Genomic DNA, 12,634 nt, shown 5'->3' with positions numbered 1-12,634 from the left:
GTTGCACTTCCTCTTCCTCCACCGTTACTCAGTCCTGAGAGTAAATCTATATGGTTCAGTGCTTTATAGTGTACACTGGTAGGCAAAGTAGTGTTTTTCCAGAAAACCTTTGTGTTACAAAAGGACCCCAAAGCTTGGAGATTGTCTATTGTAACAATAAAATGCTGTGCAGAGAACCGGAGTATGCTGGAGTGCTGGGAATGGGATAATACTGTTGTAAAGCTTCTCTGCTACCTCTTTAATGAGCAGAAGTCTGTCCAAGTCAGACTGGGCTAATGTTGCTGTCCTGCTTCCAGTACTCGTTTAGCTTCGTTTCTATCTAGCTTGGCATTTTTGTCTTGTAGGAGAACTTTTGTATTTCCTTATAGGCACATAACATAAAATGAACGGAAGATGACATTATAGTAAGATTTTTTCATTGTCTGGGGCAGGATTCGGCAAATTCTGTACCTGTTCATGCAGAGGTTTGTCATGTGGCTCAGTCTTTTAGGCCATTCTCTTCCAAATCTCCAGGTGAAGTATTTTATAACACCCCCAGCCTCTCCTGCGCTTCACCTGTTGGTAAGAAGGCATGCTGTGCATCTCTCTTGACTATTACAGTTCTTCGAGCTGTTTTAAGAATAATGGTCGAAGACAGAGTAGATCTCGAGTAATCTCCCCCTCTTCCACCTTCTTCATTTTCTCTGTCCTTTTTCCCCTGAAACTTAAGAAGAAGAATCACCTCTTCTGACTGTTTTCCTGGTTATCCCAGCCTCTCAGACAGCAGTAGGGAAACAAATGTAATAGGCGTTTCATGTGTCCATTTAATTTCAACGTGCACTGACCTACCAAACTCTGTAGAGCAATTAAGCTACTTTGCTAAATCATTGACTAGTATACGTATGTATTCTTGAGTGTTGTTTATCATTATTTCATAGTTAAATTACCATATTTCTGTCTTCCAGACTTCAGAGGAAATACTACACCATCTGCAAAACATCGTAGACTTTGGAAAACATGTCATGAAGCAGTTCTTTGGGGAGAACTATGTTCACCATGGGGTAAATGTTTTATTCTTAAAATCAATGACTTACGCACTGTAAACACTGAAGTGTTTTGGGGAACACTGAATGCCAGTAAAAGGAATTAATCGGGTTTGCGGATATTCTCAAGCAAGATACACAAACAAGAAGCATTTGGATCAGAACAAAGATCCTGCTGTGTGCTGATGAGGTGATTGGATTGTACTCTGTGGTTTGAGCCATTTCAAGCCACTAATGAGAAGAGGGGTCATTTCTTTGCCCTGCATAAGGTGAGAGGTGTGTGTGAGAGAGAGATTTTTAGACTAACTGCAAAACAAGGGGAGGTGTCTGGTTCATGTGAATTGTCTAGGTTTCTGTGCAGAGAGAACCTTTTTCCTTGCCACTCACTCTGTTCTTTAGGGCAGCCAGATCTAGTTAACTGAACATCAGATACCTGAGTGGAAAAGTGACACCTTCTCCTGCAACCTGAGTTACACAATTCTGCCTTGGAAGGGTGGGGTGCGAGACATGGGGCGGGATGAAACGGGACTTCTTCTTTTGTGAAAAGGACAAAATTATGCAAGTTTCTTCACGCACATTAAACTTCCACTGAAAATGCTCTTTCTCATGCATTTATTTAAATTAGTTTTTGGTATTCGTAGTGGAGTAAGTATCGCATGTGATTTCAGGTACAGGTCTTCATATAGATGGTTAATCAGAGGGAGAAGCTGCTGACTGTATAGTTCGGTATAAACACCCACTGAACTTCACTATTCCATTTTAAGACCCCCAAACTGGATATTAATTTTTGTGTTGAAATATATATTCTCTTTTTTTTTTTTAATAGGAAATTATTCAACTGCCTTTAGACTTCGTAAGACAGCTCTGTTTAAAAATTCAGCCAGAGAGGCCAGGTAAGTGCCAGGGATAGCATTAAAAAGGGGGGCCTTCCTCAAGCTGTAAAGCATTTTGCTTTATTATAAAGCAAAAAAGCATTATACCTCAGAATATGAGGAAAGTTTTTCCAATATTTAGACAATGACAAGTTGAAAACTTGTTGTGGGGAAAAAAAATGGGTGTGTTCTAGAATTAAAAGTTGCATCTGATATTAGTTTGATCAAACTGGGGAAAGGGATCCTCTGTAAGCCTGTGCATGTTAATTCTTGAGCAAGCTTTTACCTTGCTGTGAAGTCCTTTACAAAGGTCAGTGAGGGAGGTGGAAGATGCATCCTGAAATAATTGTTTTGATTCCATCAGTTTCTTCTCCCGGACTGTGCAGCAGAGCTTTGGAAGGAAGATAGTTTCAGAAACTCCCCACTAAACTGTCCTGTTTTCAATGTTAGTGTTTCACTTGGGGCTAAGCATCTCGCGTCCTGTGAGTCATAGCACTCAAGCAGCGTGCAACTTAACGTTCCAGCTTTTCATGTCTGTCTTTCCTGATACCTGGCATTGTCTCATTGCAAGGGGTTGCGGCCTTACAGGCTGTGCTGCCTTTAAAGTTTAATGAGCATCTCTGGGATATGGGGCTGTGCTTGATTTCTCCCGACTCTTACATGGTGCTCTGGGGTCCCTATCCAGCGGTGAAGTGCAAGTACGCTTCTCTAGTCCCCTGGGCAGCGGAGCTTGAGGGGGACAAGTGTGCGAGGTAAGGGTGCATTGACCTTGTGAAACCTTTTGGAACATCCTGCAAGGCTCGAAGTTTGGCAAACTCTGACGCATTCAGTGTGAAGTGAAGCACTACAGAATTTGGTGTCGTCATTCTTAGTCGGCAACGCTTGGGTGCATCGTTCTTCATGTATGGCTAAAAGTACAGTAAGCTGTAAGCTCTAAAATGGGGAAAGAGAAGATGTCCCTCATGGTGCGTTCATCTTATGTTCTCAAATGTTCTTGAGAATGGCCAGAAACTCCTGCTTTAGCAGAATTTCCTGAAGAAGAATGTGGTATTAAATTCTTGGTAACTGTAGCCAGTACTTTGATGCCTTTGATCCAGGAAAAAATTGAATTAGTTTGTACATAGTGAGCACAGGACACTCTCTATTGCTGACTTGTCCTCACCTTTTTGAGAAACAGTTTCTGGCACTGTGGAACTAACAAGGAAAGTAAATAGTGTCTAATAAAAGTTACAAAATTGATGATACTCTGGTAGAAGTGAATGATAGAATTTCATTTTATTTCTTAAAGTTAAATTTTGTGTGTCCGCAGCTCACGGGGATTTCTTTAGAGGAAGAAATGTGGTTGTGAGGAGCTGTCCAAGTGGTATTTCTTGCTTTACCACAGCAAATCTCATCGTTCATTTTTAACAGGAATTTTTTTAAAACTCGAGGAAAGAATTTCATTTACTACTACCTTTCACAATAAGCCTGTCTACCTTAAGAAGGAACTTCTCTAATACTTCAGATTTCTGGGTGTACCTGATTTGGCAAGTGGCTTTCAGCTGAACATGGAGGTACTTTAGCTTAAGTTTAGAAAAAGAAAACAAATGTCAGCATTTTGTTGGAGAAAGAAGGTTTCTTCTTGCTCATCCTAGTGCAGTACAGCATGTAATTGTAGGCTGATGCCTAATGAGGCTTCCGTTTCCGAGATGATTTTTTTTTTTCCTATTGCAATATATTTTTCAGAATGGACATTTTTCTTAGCAGTGGAAGCTATAACTGAACGCATGTATTCCGTATGTCTCTCCTAGTAACACAGATATCTGAAAATATAGGCGTGTATGTTCTTGTTAAATTTGAATTCAAATCTCGCAGACCTTCCTCCGTCCCAAAGGATGCGTGTGGAGGGAGGTTATTTAAAGGCTTTATCTACATAATGCCTCTTAATCTTAGTCTGAAACCATTGTGCTACTTTGCTGCTTCTCAGGATTGTTAATCTGGACTATATTAAGAAATGCTATTTTTAAAAGGGTGGTCGTAGCAGAGGAAATTCTTGTTCTAAGTTGCGAGCTTGTGAGGAGGGGGAAGCTAGCTTTTGGTCCTTACATGTTCCTTTTCACCTGTTTATTATTTTGATGTGAACACTGGAATGGCTAGGAAGAGACTAGTTCTCATTGAGAAATGGTTCTTCAGCTGATTGCTTCTTACCAGTTTTGTTTTTTAATACAGCGCATCATGATCTCAAACCTTGGGCAAATGTTTTAAACCTTGAAAAAACACTACGTACAGACTAAGGAGTTCAGCGAAGCCACTTGCAGGTTCTGTTTAGATTTACACTTTCTTCTGAACAGTTTATGATATTCCTGCCAGTTTTCACAGATTCCTCTTGACTAGACGGAGGGATGGTAGTTCATGCATTTTCAGTAAGCAAACATGAGATGACATCTTTGAATACTGTAGTCTCTTTACCAGTTGTTGGCCAATTGAATGCACTCCTTTGCTGTTTCAGGCCTCTCACTGATACCTTTCTTGGGATGAGCTGGAAACCAGCCATTAAAAGCAGCTCTTGAGACACTCTATATGCCTATGACAGTTTTGAGGAAACTGAAAACAGGTGGTGTGATAATGGGGAGGGCGAATTTATGCAAGTGCATGATTGGCTAAAGCCTGCTAAACTGTGTCCTGTCTTTCTGAGTTTGTTCCCACCCCCCCACCTGGTGAACAAGAGAAGCACAGAGTAAAATAAACATCCACGCACCTCATTTTCTTGTCTGTGTTGGGTTTTTTCTGTTTTCCCCAGAGTCTCGCTGTGACAAAGATATGGACACTCTTAGTGGTTATGCAGTGTGCCTTCCTAATCTTACCAGGCTGCAGACCTATCGTTTTGTGGAGCACCGGCCAATCCTCTGCATAGAGATTAAGGTATTGAATAGGAGAAGATCCTTCTGGGGGTTTTGTTTGCATTTTTTAAGTACGTACTGACCAGAGCCATTTCCAAGGAATGCGGCAGCAGGATAAGGCAGAGCTCACCGCTTTCACTGTGACCCATAGGGTGAAATGTCCCCCTCGCTCTTCCAATTCCTGATTTTTCGAAACCTGGGAAATTCCCAGATATTACTAGGCTTTTTTGTAGGCCGCGGGAGTAATATACAGTGATATATATTAAGCTTTTAAGTGTTGGATGTTGACTGGGTTGGTTGGTTGGGGTTTTTAGTTTCCTTTAACTGGAAAGATTTGCATATTGTGTGCCCTTAATTTATATAAAGAAATACATTTCTATTTATAATCTTTTTTTGTTCGTTTGTTTTAGCCGAAGTGTGGCTTCATTCCTTTTTCCAGCCATGTTTCACAGGAGATAAAGCACAAGGTGTGTCGTTACTGTATGCATCAGCATCTAAAGGTAACTTTTTTTTTCAGTCATTCTGCTTTCCTTTGACTGTACTGTGCTTTATTTGCTATTCCAGTCTTGCTTTCCTGTTGAAACTCGCATGTTGTTGCTTAAATCTCTGATATGACTAAAGATGGTAGGTGGATACACATCTGAGTTGCTGGGTGTGAATCTGTTTAGTGAGAGATGGAACAAGTTCTGTGGGAAGCTGGAAGCAAACAAATACAAGATTAGTCTTTGAGGACCTATTAACACTGTTGATTGGGTTAACTCCAGTGTCAAATTTCCTTTCAAGTACAGCTCACCGAATGCACAGCAGCATTCTGTAACTTATAACAGCATGTAACACACACGGAATTCATTTGACTAATGTCCACGATGTGTCTGAAATCATCTAACTGTGCCTTACTGTAATTTAACGTGACCTTTCTCCATGCTTTCCATTTGTGAATGCAATTTGAGTGACTTGAGCTAAATATGGCAAGGAAGACTGCTAGTAGTCATGACTTGTATGTTCAAAGAGTTTTAAATGTCATAGGACTTCTGAAGACAGGATGTTAGTGCCACACACCTGACTATTGAAATAACTGAGAGTAGTTATTCCAGAAAGCGATTAACAGCAGCGGTGTGGCTTTTCAACAGGTAGCGAATGGAAAATGGAAGCGACCAAGTAAATACTGCCCATTGGATCTCTTCTCAGGGTAAGGAAGTGTGTGACTTGATTTTATGTTTGTGCCGAAAAAATCTGTGTTACAGATTTCCTTCTCAGATTACTTTGACTTTCACTGTAGTGTTAAGGATGATCAATGCCTGCTTGTCTGGCTTTTACAGTGGATATTTCTGGTGCTATGTACCTTTTTATACCTATTTCAGGAATAATTGCTTATTAATGTACCAGTGCCTCTTGCTACATAACATTAAACCTAAGAGCTGTTTACTTTACTCAGATTTGAAGTTCTAATTGCGAATAGTCACTTTGTCTTTGCAATGACTTCAGCATGAGTAACAGGCTTAATGGGTGTGTTCACTTCAGGTGCCCAATTCTGATTCCATAGAGTCCTCCAGGCATGGGTGTAAACATCTAAAGGCTGTGATAAAACATTCTTGGATTTTTTTTTTTTCCTTTTCCCCTAGAAATAAACAGAGAATGCACTTTGCTTTGAAGAGCTTATTACAGGAGGCACAGAACAACTTGAAAATATTTAAGGTAAACAATCAAATCTGTCCTCTTGCTTTTTTTGCCTTGGCTTTTAAAACAGTTTGACTTCAACATCTGAACAGTCAAGATCCTACTTGAAACCCACCTAATCAGCACCATCGCTATTGGACCCCACCAAAAGAAGAAAACAGGAAAATTCTTAGTTAGATTTCAAGTTAGGGCAGGTAAGTAATAATTCCCCAGAACTACTTAGTCTGAAAGAATTGCTAAGGACCAACTAATAGAAAAGGACTTTTAAAGATGACTGAAGTTTTAAAACGTTACGTGCTTCTTCAGGAGGAGGAAGATGGAGAACTTTGCATGTTGCCGCAAGTATTTTTAGAAATTACTGTTACAGCACTCATGCAAGCCAAATGCACAGCATGCCTCACTGAGGAAGCGCAAAGTTACCTTCTCTATGAAAGTAATGTAGGAAAAATAAAAAGCAGTAACTAATGGCTTATGCAGATTTTCAGATTAAGTCTAGGAAATAATATTCTTTATGACTTACTTCCAGTATTAAAGCAACTATTTGAATTACTTAAACTTGTATGAACTATCCTGTTTTTTCTGTTAGTACAGGTAACTCACAGCTTTTCTGTCCCTTTTTATAGCCTTCCATTTTCCAGTTTGGCTTTTAAAAGAAGGTTGTTTCACATGGTGCTTTTTCACTGTTGACATTATTCAGAAAGAAGCGATAGGAAAATGTGCTAAGTATCAGTTTGCTTTTATTATTCTGATTACTTACAGTTGAGTAAGTTGGGAAAGCAGCACTTGACTTAAATGGGTTTTTTGGTCCTAACTCAAAGGTTGTCACCTGTGGTATCTGATTAAACTTGAGGGCAAATTTGTAAGAGATCGGGAATGTGTGTATTTGTATGCAGACTGTTACGCTAATACTCTTTTCTGTGCTATGTGTCTTTAAATCTGATGCTTTGATTAACTAGCCAAGTACGAATAACTGGATTTCATGATGTGCCTGAATCTTTTTTTCTCCTTTGCAGAACGGGGAACTAATTTATGGCTGTAAAGAAGACCAGGACTGTGTCTCTGACTGGAACGAACTTGCTCGTCACTTAAAACCTTTCTTTTTTCCTTCCAATGGGTTGGTCAGTGGACCACACTGCACAAGGACAATTGTTAAAGAACTAATCCACGTTATAACTATGACGCTACTAAGTAGTACTGATGCCTGCAGGGCAGGTGATATGAAGACAGTTCCCGTTTCACAAGGAAGAAGCTACTGTGAAGCAAGTGCTTTTAATAAGGAGCTAGTAAGAAATGGTAAGAAATAATTTCTTGAGCACTGTCAATAATTAACTGTTATCACCTAACGATTCAGATCTTTGCCTCTCAGTTGCTGTTTAATACTGATGTGAGAATGGAAACAGTGGAGTTTTAGTGACATTTTAAAAACAAGTTCTGAGTTGCATAACCGCTAGATAATTGTTTTAAATATGACCTTGTAGTGAGCACTTTTAGCACTGTACCTAGTGACAGGGATAAAAATAAATTCAGAAGGTGATAGAGGAAAAAATGGAAGAAAATACCAGTTTGAGCTGATAAGTAGCTATTTCAAATGGGTGGGGAATTGTTATGTTGATGTGATGAACTCTGGCTGTTTTGGTTGGTCTCTTACATGACACCTATTTCTTGCCTTTCCCTGCTCCTCCTGTCAGCCCTCGCCAGCTAGGGTGTAGCTCATTTTGTTTTCTTCTACTGCTCCACTCCTGGTAAAGAGAAAGGTATGAGTACTGGAGGGAAAAGAAATAGGAAGAGAGAGTTGGAAAACTGTAAATCGTGTTAATTCCTCAGTGTGTAAGTTTTATAAACCTCTCATTATTCAAGATGCTGCTAGTTATCCTAATTATACAAACAGCATGTTTCTTACTCTGCTTTTGAGGAAGATCTTTTTCATTGCTGGTTGGTTTTGTGGTATTGTGTGGAGATAGAGCTATCTCGCAGAAATAAATGCAAATCTGTTTATACTATATTAAAAAGACCTGATACCTGAAATGCTGAATTACTTTCTGCCAACAGTTCATACTGTTGAAAGTGAATTTGTGGTTTTTCATGTGTTGAAATTTCTCTTGTAGACTCAAACAAGTAGATTGCAATGGAAGCATGTGGTTTGGGGTTTGGGTTTTTTGAGTAATTTGTAGAGTTGTATACCAGATGTTCTGTTCTGCAGTCAAATATGTGCTGTGTAAATGTGCAGGTAAGTACATGCACCTGGCACATTAGTGTTTGGAAAGTGAAGTGTTTTGGGTTCTCCCCTGTGATTGGTCTACAGAGTATTTGGATTTGCTTTGTGAACGAGCACATGTAATGGCAAAATGAAACAAAGACGATGCTCATGTCTGCCTTATTTGAAAATACATTTTCTTCTAGGTAAACATAAATTGGAAAGCTCTGGCTTACCGAGGGGTTGTCTCCTTTATAAAACCCTTCAGGCTCAGATGCTTGACATGCTGGATATTGAAGGACTCTATCCTTTGTACAGTAGAGTTGAACAGTACTTAGAGGAATTTCCTGAAGAGAGGTAAGACTTGATGGCTTTTCTTGTCAGTTCTGATGAAGTGGGTATGCAGACAAGAGTGGCTCTATGCAGACACAACCATTTATTCTTTCTTATTATGTTGTATACAACCTTCCTTCATGGTATTGCATATTCTGAATCTCTAACTTGAAATGCCAGATAACATAAAAGATGAGGTTTATTGTTAAAAGTTTTTACGTCAGTCACTTTGACCTGAATTTTTAAGTAACGAGTATGGGAAGTTCACAACAGGGTGAGAGAGAAAATGCACTGTTCCTTAGTAGCGGAGGCTGTATATTTGAGGAAAGATACAGTAAAATGGATGGTTGGTTTCTCCTGCCTTCAGTACCTGCAGAGCTAGGACTATGTCTGCAATAATAATGATGTTTTTGCAGTCATTCTCCAGTCTATATTGGCCTGCCTAACAACCTGCCCTATAAAACCCCGAATTTGGTATTCAGCAGCAATCCAGCCTGTGCCTGCAAGATCTTACAGAAGGTGTGAGCGGGTAATGGCCCGGTATCTGCAGTTGCGCAGCTTGCCCTTGTTGTGTGATGAGAGTAGCTCCAAATGCCAGATCGTAACCCACATCACAAGTGATCAAGTCATACTTGAGGCACGAGATTCTTTATCTTATGGTATTTCTTGCCTGGTGATGAAATACTGGGCATTGCAAGCTGCTACGTTTGTTCTCAAAGAAAGCTTATTAGTTGTAATAATAATCGCTGTAAAAAAGCCTTGACTTGGATGCCTCTTGCATTCTCGGGCTGTAATTTGCCTGTAATCCTGCCGTTGCTCACACGAGGGCACTCTGGCTTCACTTGCAAGGCGTTGCTGCTTGTGCTCCTTCAGCTCCCTTGGGCTCCCGTTGAAGGGTTATCTTACAGGCAATGGGTTGGCCTTAAGTTCTGCTGAAATCACTTGTCGTGTGGCTTACTTGTATAAAATAAATATAGATTAAACAAATAGTTTGAAAATGTATTCTTTCATCTGTGTGGTGTTTGTGTGCTGCAAACCCTGCTTTTATGGGTTCAGCTCGTCAGCAGGAGTTCAGGTATTTAACAGGGGAAGGAAGGGGGCCAAATAAACCATCCCCTTGTTAGCACACATTATGAAGCTGCGGGCAGAGCAGGGCCTTGTCAGATAAGTGTATACCCCCAATGTTTTCAGCAAGTCTTCTGGGAGCTCCTGCAAACTGTTAGAAATTTTGAAACTTACCCATTTTTGCAGTAAATAGCATAGTTTGTGTAGTGATACGCAGGTTGGCAGTAGATTAAGAATGATTCATCTTAAAAAAAACAACCAACAACCAAAACAACAAACCCAAAACAAAACACCCAAACCGCATATCTTAAAAAAAAACAAAACAAAACAAAACAACAAACCCAAAACAAAACACCCAAACCCTAAACAGCATATTAAGTGATATATGAGAATAATAGGGAAAAAAAACAAAACAAAACAAAACAACAAACCCAAAACAAAACACCCAAACCCTAAACAGCATATCTTAAGTGATATGAGAATAATAGGGACTGGTCATTGGTGTTAGACTTCCGACCATGTTTATCGGTGTTACTGGTTTTTTCTGAGTATCTGGGCTGCTGAAGAAAGATCTCACTGAAAATCAGTAACTCATCTTGGCTGTCTGTAAATCTTCTTTTAAAATTTATTTAGAAGTACGTTACAGATAGAGGGACCTTACAATGAAGCATTTTATGAGAAGCTGCTAGATCTTTCAACTGAAGATGACGGGACGGTAGCGTTTGCGTTAACAAAGGTACTTTTCCTGTGCATGTTGTTGAAGCTTATTTAGTCTGTCAATTTTAATAAACACCTGTCTGACAGAAAACAGATGGCTAGTGTGTTAGCATCGCTGCTGGCTTGTCAGATGTCTGTACGGTTAAAGTTCTTAATTGTGCCAGGGTGTATCTTGATAGAGGTGTATCTTTTAACTGCAGAAGCAGTTAAAAACAAACATGTTTAGCACCAGTTCTGGAGAGAAAAATAAAGCTGGTTATTTCCTTTCTAGACTGAGGAAGCATTTGCATGAGCTGGTGCTGTTTTGGCTTTCAAGAAAAGCAGCTGTAGGAAATAAACATGATCCTTATACAGGATGCTGTAAAGCCACTTGCTCCTGCTAACAATCTGTTACAGAGATAATTTCCAGCTCTTAAAATACCAACATACTAATACACTGAGTGTACTAATGCCTTTTATAAAGAACAGTATGCTTTACTAAGGCAAATACAAAAATAATAGAAAATTCATGTTACTGTTCTGTTGTATAGGTGCAGCAGTACAGAATAGCAATGACTGCTAAAGACTGCTCCATCATGATTGCCCTTTCACCCTGTCTGCAAGATGAATGGTAAGAGAGACCTGCTTTTGAATGACTCCTACTCGTTTAGAAATTGAAGATGCGTTTGCACAGTTCAGTCAATTCAAGTAACTTTAAAAAAGTGAGGGTTTTTTTTGGGGGGTGTCCAAATACTTGGCTGTGAGCATATTAGTAAGGTAGAGTTCTGATTTAAGACATTTAGGACAGAGGTCTGTTTCTGAAGAGTTTTAAGTTGATAAAAAGGGTTAAGGTTTTATACTTAACTCCCTTCTTGAAATTTGAATTGGCTGTTCATAGTAGATAGACATGGTTTTAACTAGGTACAATTTTTCTGCCTTGTCCTCATATGAGAGGTTTTTCAAGATGAGTTGCCTTTAACTGCCTAATTAGAAACCAGAAGTCTTTATTAAGCACATCAGCAAAAACAAGGCAATAATCAAGAGGTGACATCTTTCACTGTAAGGCAGGAGGTTTTGCCACAATATTATATAGTCTGCTCTTACGTGGGGGAGTTTGCTTTACCAAAGCCTTGTTATTTTTAGAGCATATTGTTTTCTGCGTTTGTCCTGTGGTTCTTGAATGAAACGTTCACAAGGGAGATGACTTGTGCAATGGTTGACTTTTAATAATAAGTCGTCCTCCATCCTTCCATATGCTTGGACACTGGTTCTGATACTAAATCTGTATTGCCTTGAACCTAAGTAGGAGTTGCAGTGATTCTTTCTGCTTCTGCTAGTTAATAAGGCTATTGCTTTGCACGCTTATCACCTGGAAACAGATGAGACAGTAATGTTTTGACTTAAGCTGTGTGGAAGCTGAAAGGAAAACGACTGGAAGAGGCTCTGGCAAGTTCACTTTAAGACTAGTTAAGCTGGAGCTGTGCTTTCCTAAATGCTACGTTAGCTGAAGTTTATTTTCTTAGGCTCTCGTGAAAGTTCTAAGATAAACATTAGAGTCACTTTTGCAAGGGGACTCAGGATACACAAATGAAAAACGTTAGCTTCAGCGACTCAGATATGCAATACGGTTTTTGTTTTCCAGCTCTGAGCAAAGACCTGTGGTACTAACGTCCAAATCAAGATTCACCTTTTCTGTTTCTGTCCTGGACCTCGATCTAAAACCGTATGAAAGCATTCCTCATCAGTACAAACTTGATGGCAAAATAGTAAACTATTATTTGAAGAATGTACAGGCCAAAGATGACCCAGTTATGTCCAATCTCTTCAAGGAGAATGAAGACTGCACACTAGTTCTCCATACAGTGTAACTGTTTCCTTAAGGTTATTTTTATTTGA

The 12,634-nt window shown here is 39.5% G+C and overlaps 1 protein-coding gene across 1 annotated transcript; it reads left to right on the top strand.

Moving 5' to 3' along the window:
- The first annotated feature begins 947 nt into the window (after window positions 1-947).
- IPPK (inositol-pentakisphosphate 2-kinase) lies at window positions 948-12,630 on the top strand. The gene is made up of 11 exons (XM_009274617.2): window positions 948-1,040; window positions 1,849-1,915; window positions 4,674-4,795; window positions 5,184-5,273; window positions 5,904-5,962; window positions 6,396-6,468; window positions 7,464-7,743; window positions 8,851-9,001; window positions 10,676-10,778; window positions 11,290-11,369; window positions 12,381-12,630. Exons 1-11 carry the CDS (start codon window positions 1,002-1,004, stop codon window positions 12,604-12,606), a joined length of 1,290 nt encoding a protein of 429 aa, XP_009272892.2. The 5' UTR covers window positions 948-1,001; the 3' UTR covers window positions 12,607-12,630.
- Window positions 12,631-12,634: the final 4 nt, after the last annotated feature.

The sequence above is a fragment of the Aptenodytes forsteri genome, unplaced genomic scaffold, assembly GCF_000699145.1.
Source record: "Aptenodytes forsteri isolate BGI_AS27 unplaced genomic scaffold, ASM69914v1 Scaffold240, whole genome shotgun sequence".
Taxonomy (NCBI): domain Eukaryota; kingdom Metazoa; phylum Chordata; class Aves; order Sphenisciformes; family Spheniscidae; genus Aptenodytes; species Aptenodytes forsteri.
Note: the sequence above shows the minus strand (reverse complement) of the source record. Positions and strands in the feature narration are given on the sequence as shown.

Coding starts and splice junctions, on each gene's coding strand:
- IPPK (XM_009274617.2), top strand. CDS start 1,002: ATGAAGCAGTTCTTTGGGGAGAACTATGTTCACCATGGG. Junction 1,041..1,848: donor AGAACTATGTTCACCATGGG/GTAAATGTTTTA, acceptor TTTTTTTAATAG/GAAATTATTCAACTGCCTTT. Junction 5,274..5,903: donor GTATGCATCAGCATCTAAAG/GTAACTTTTTTT, acceptor GCTTTTCAACAG/GTAGCGAATGGAAAATGGAA.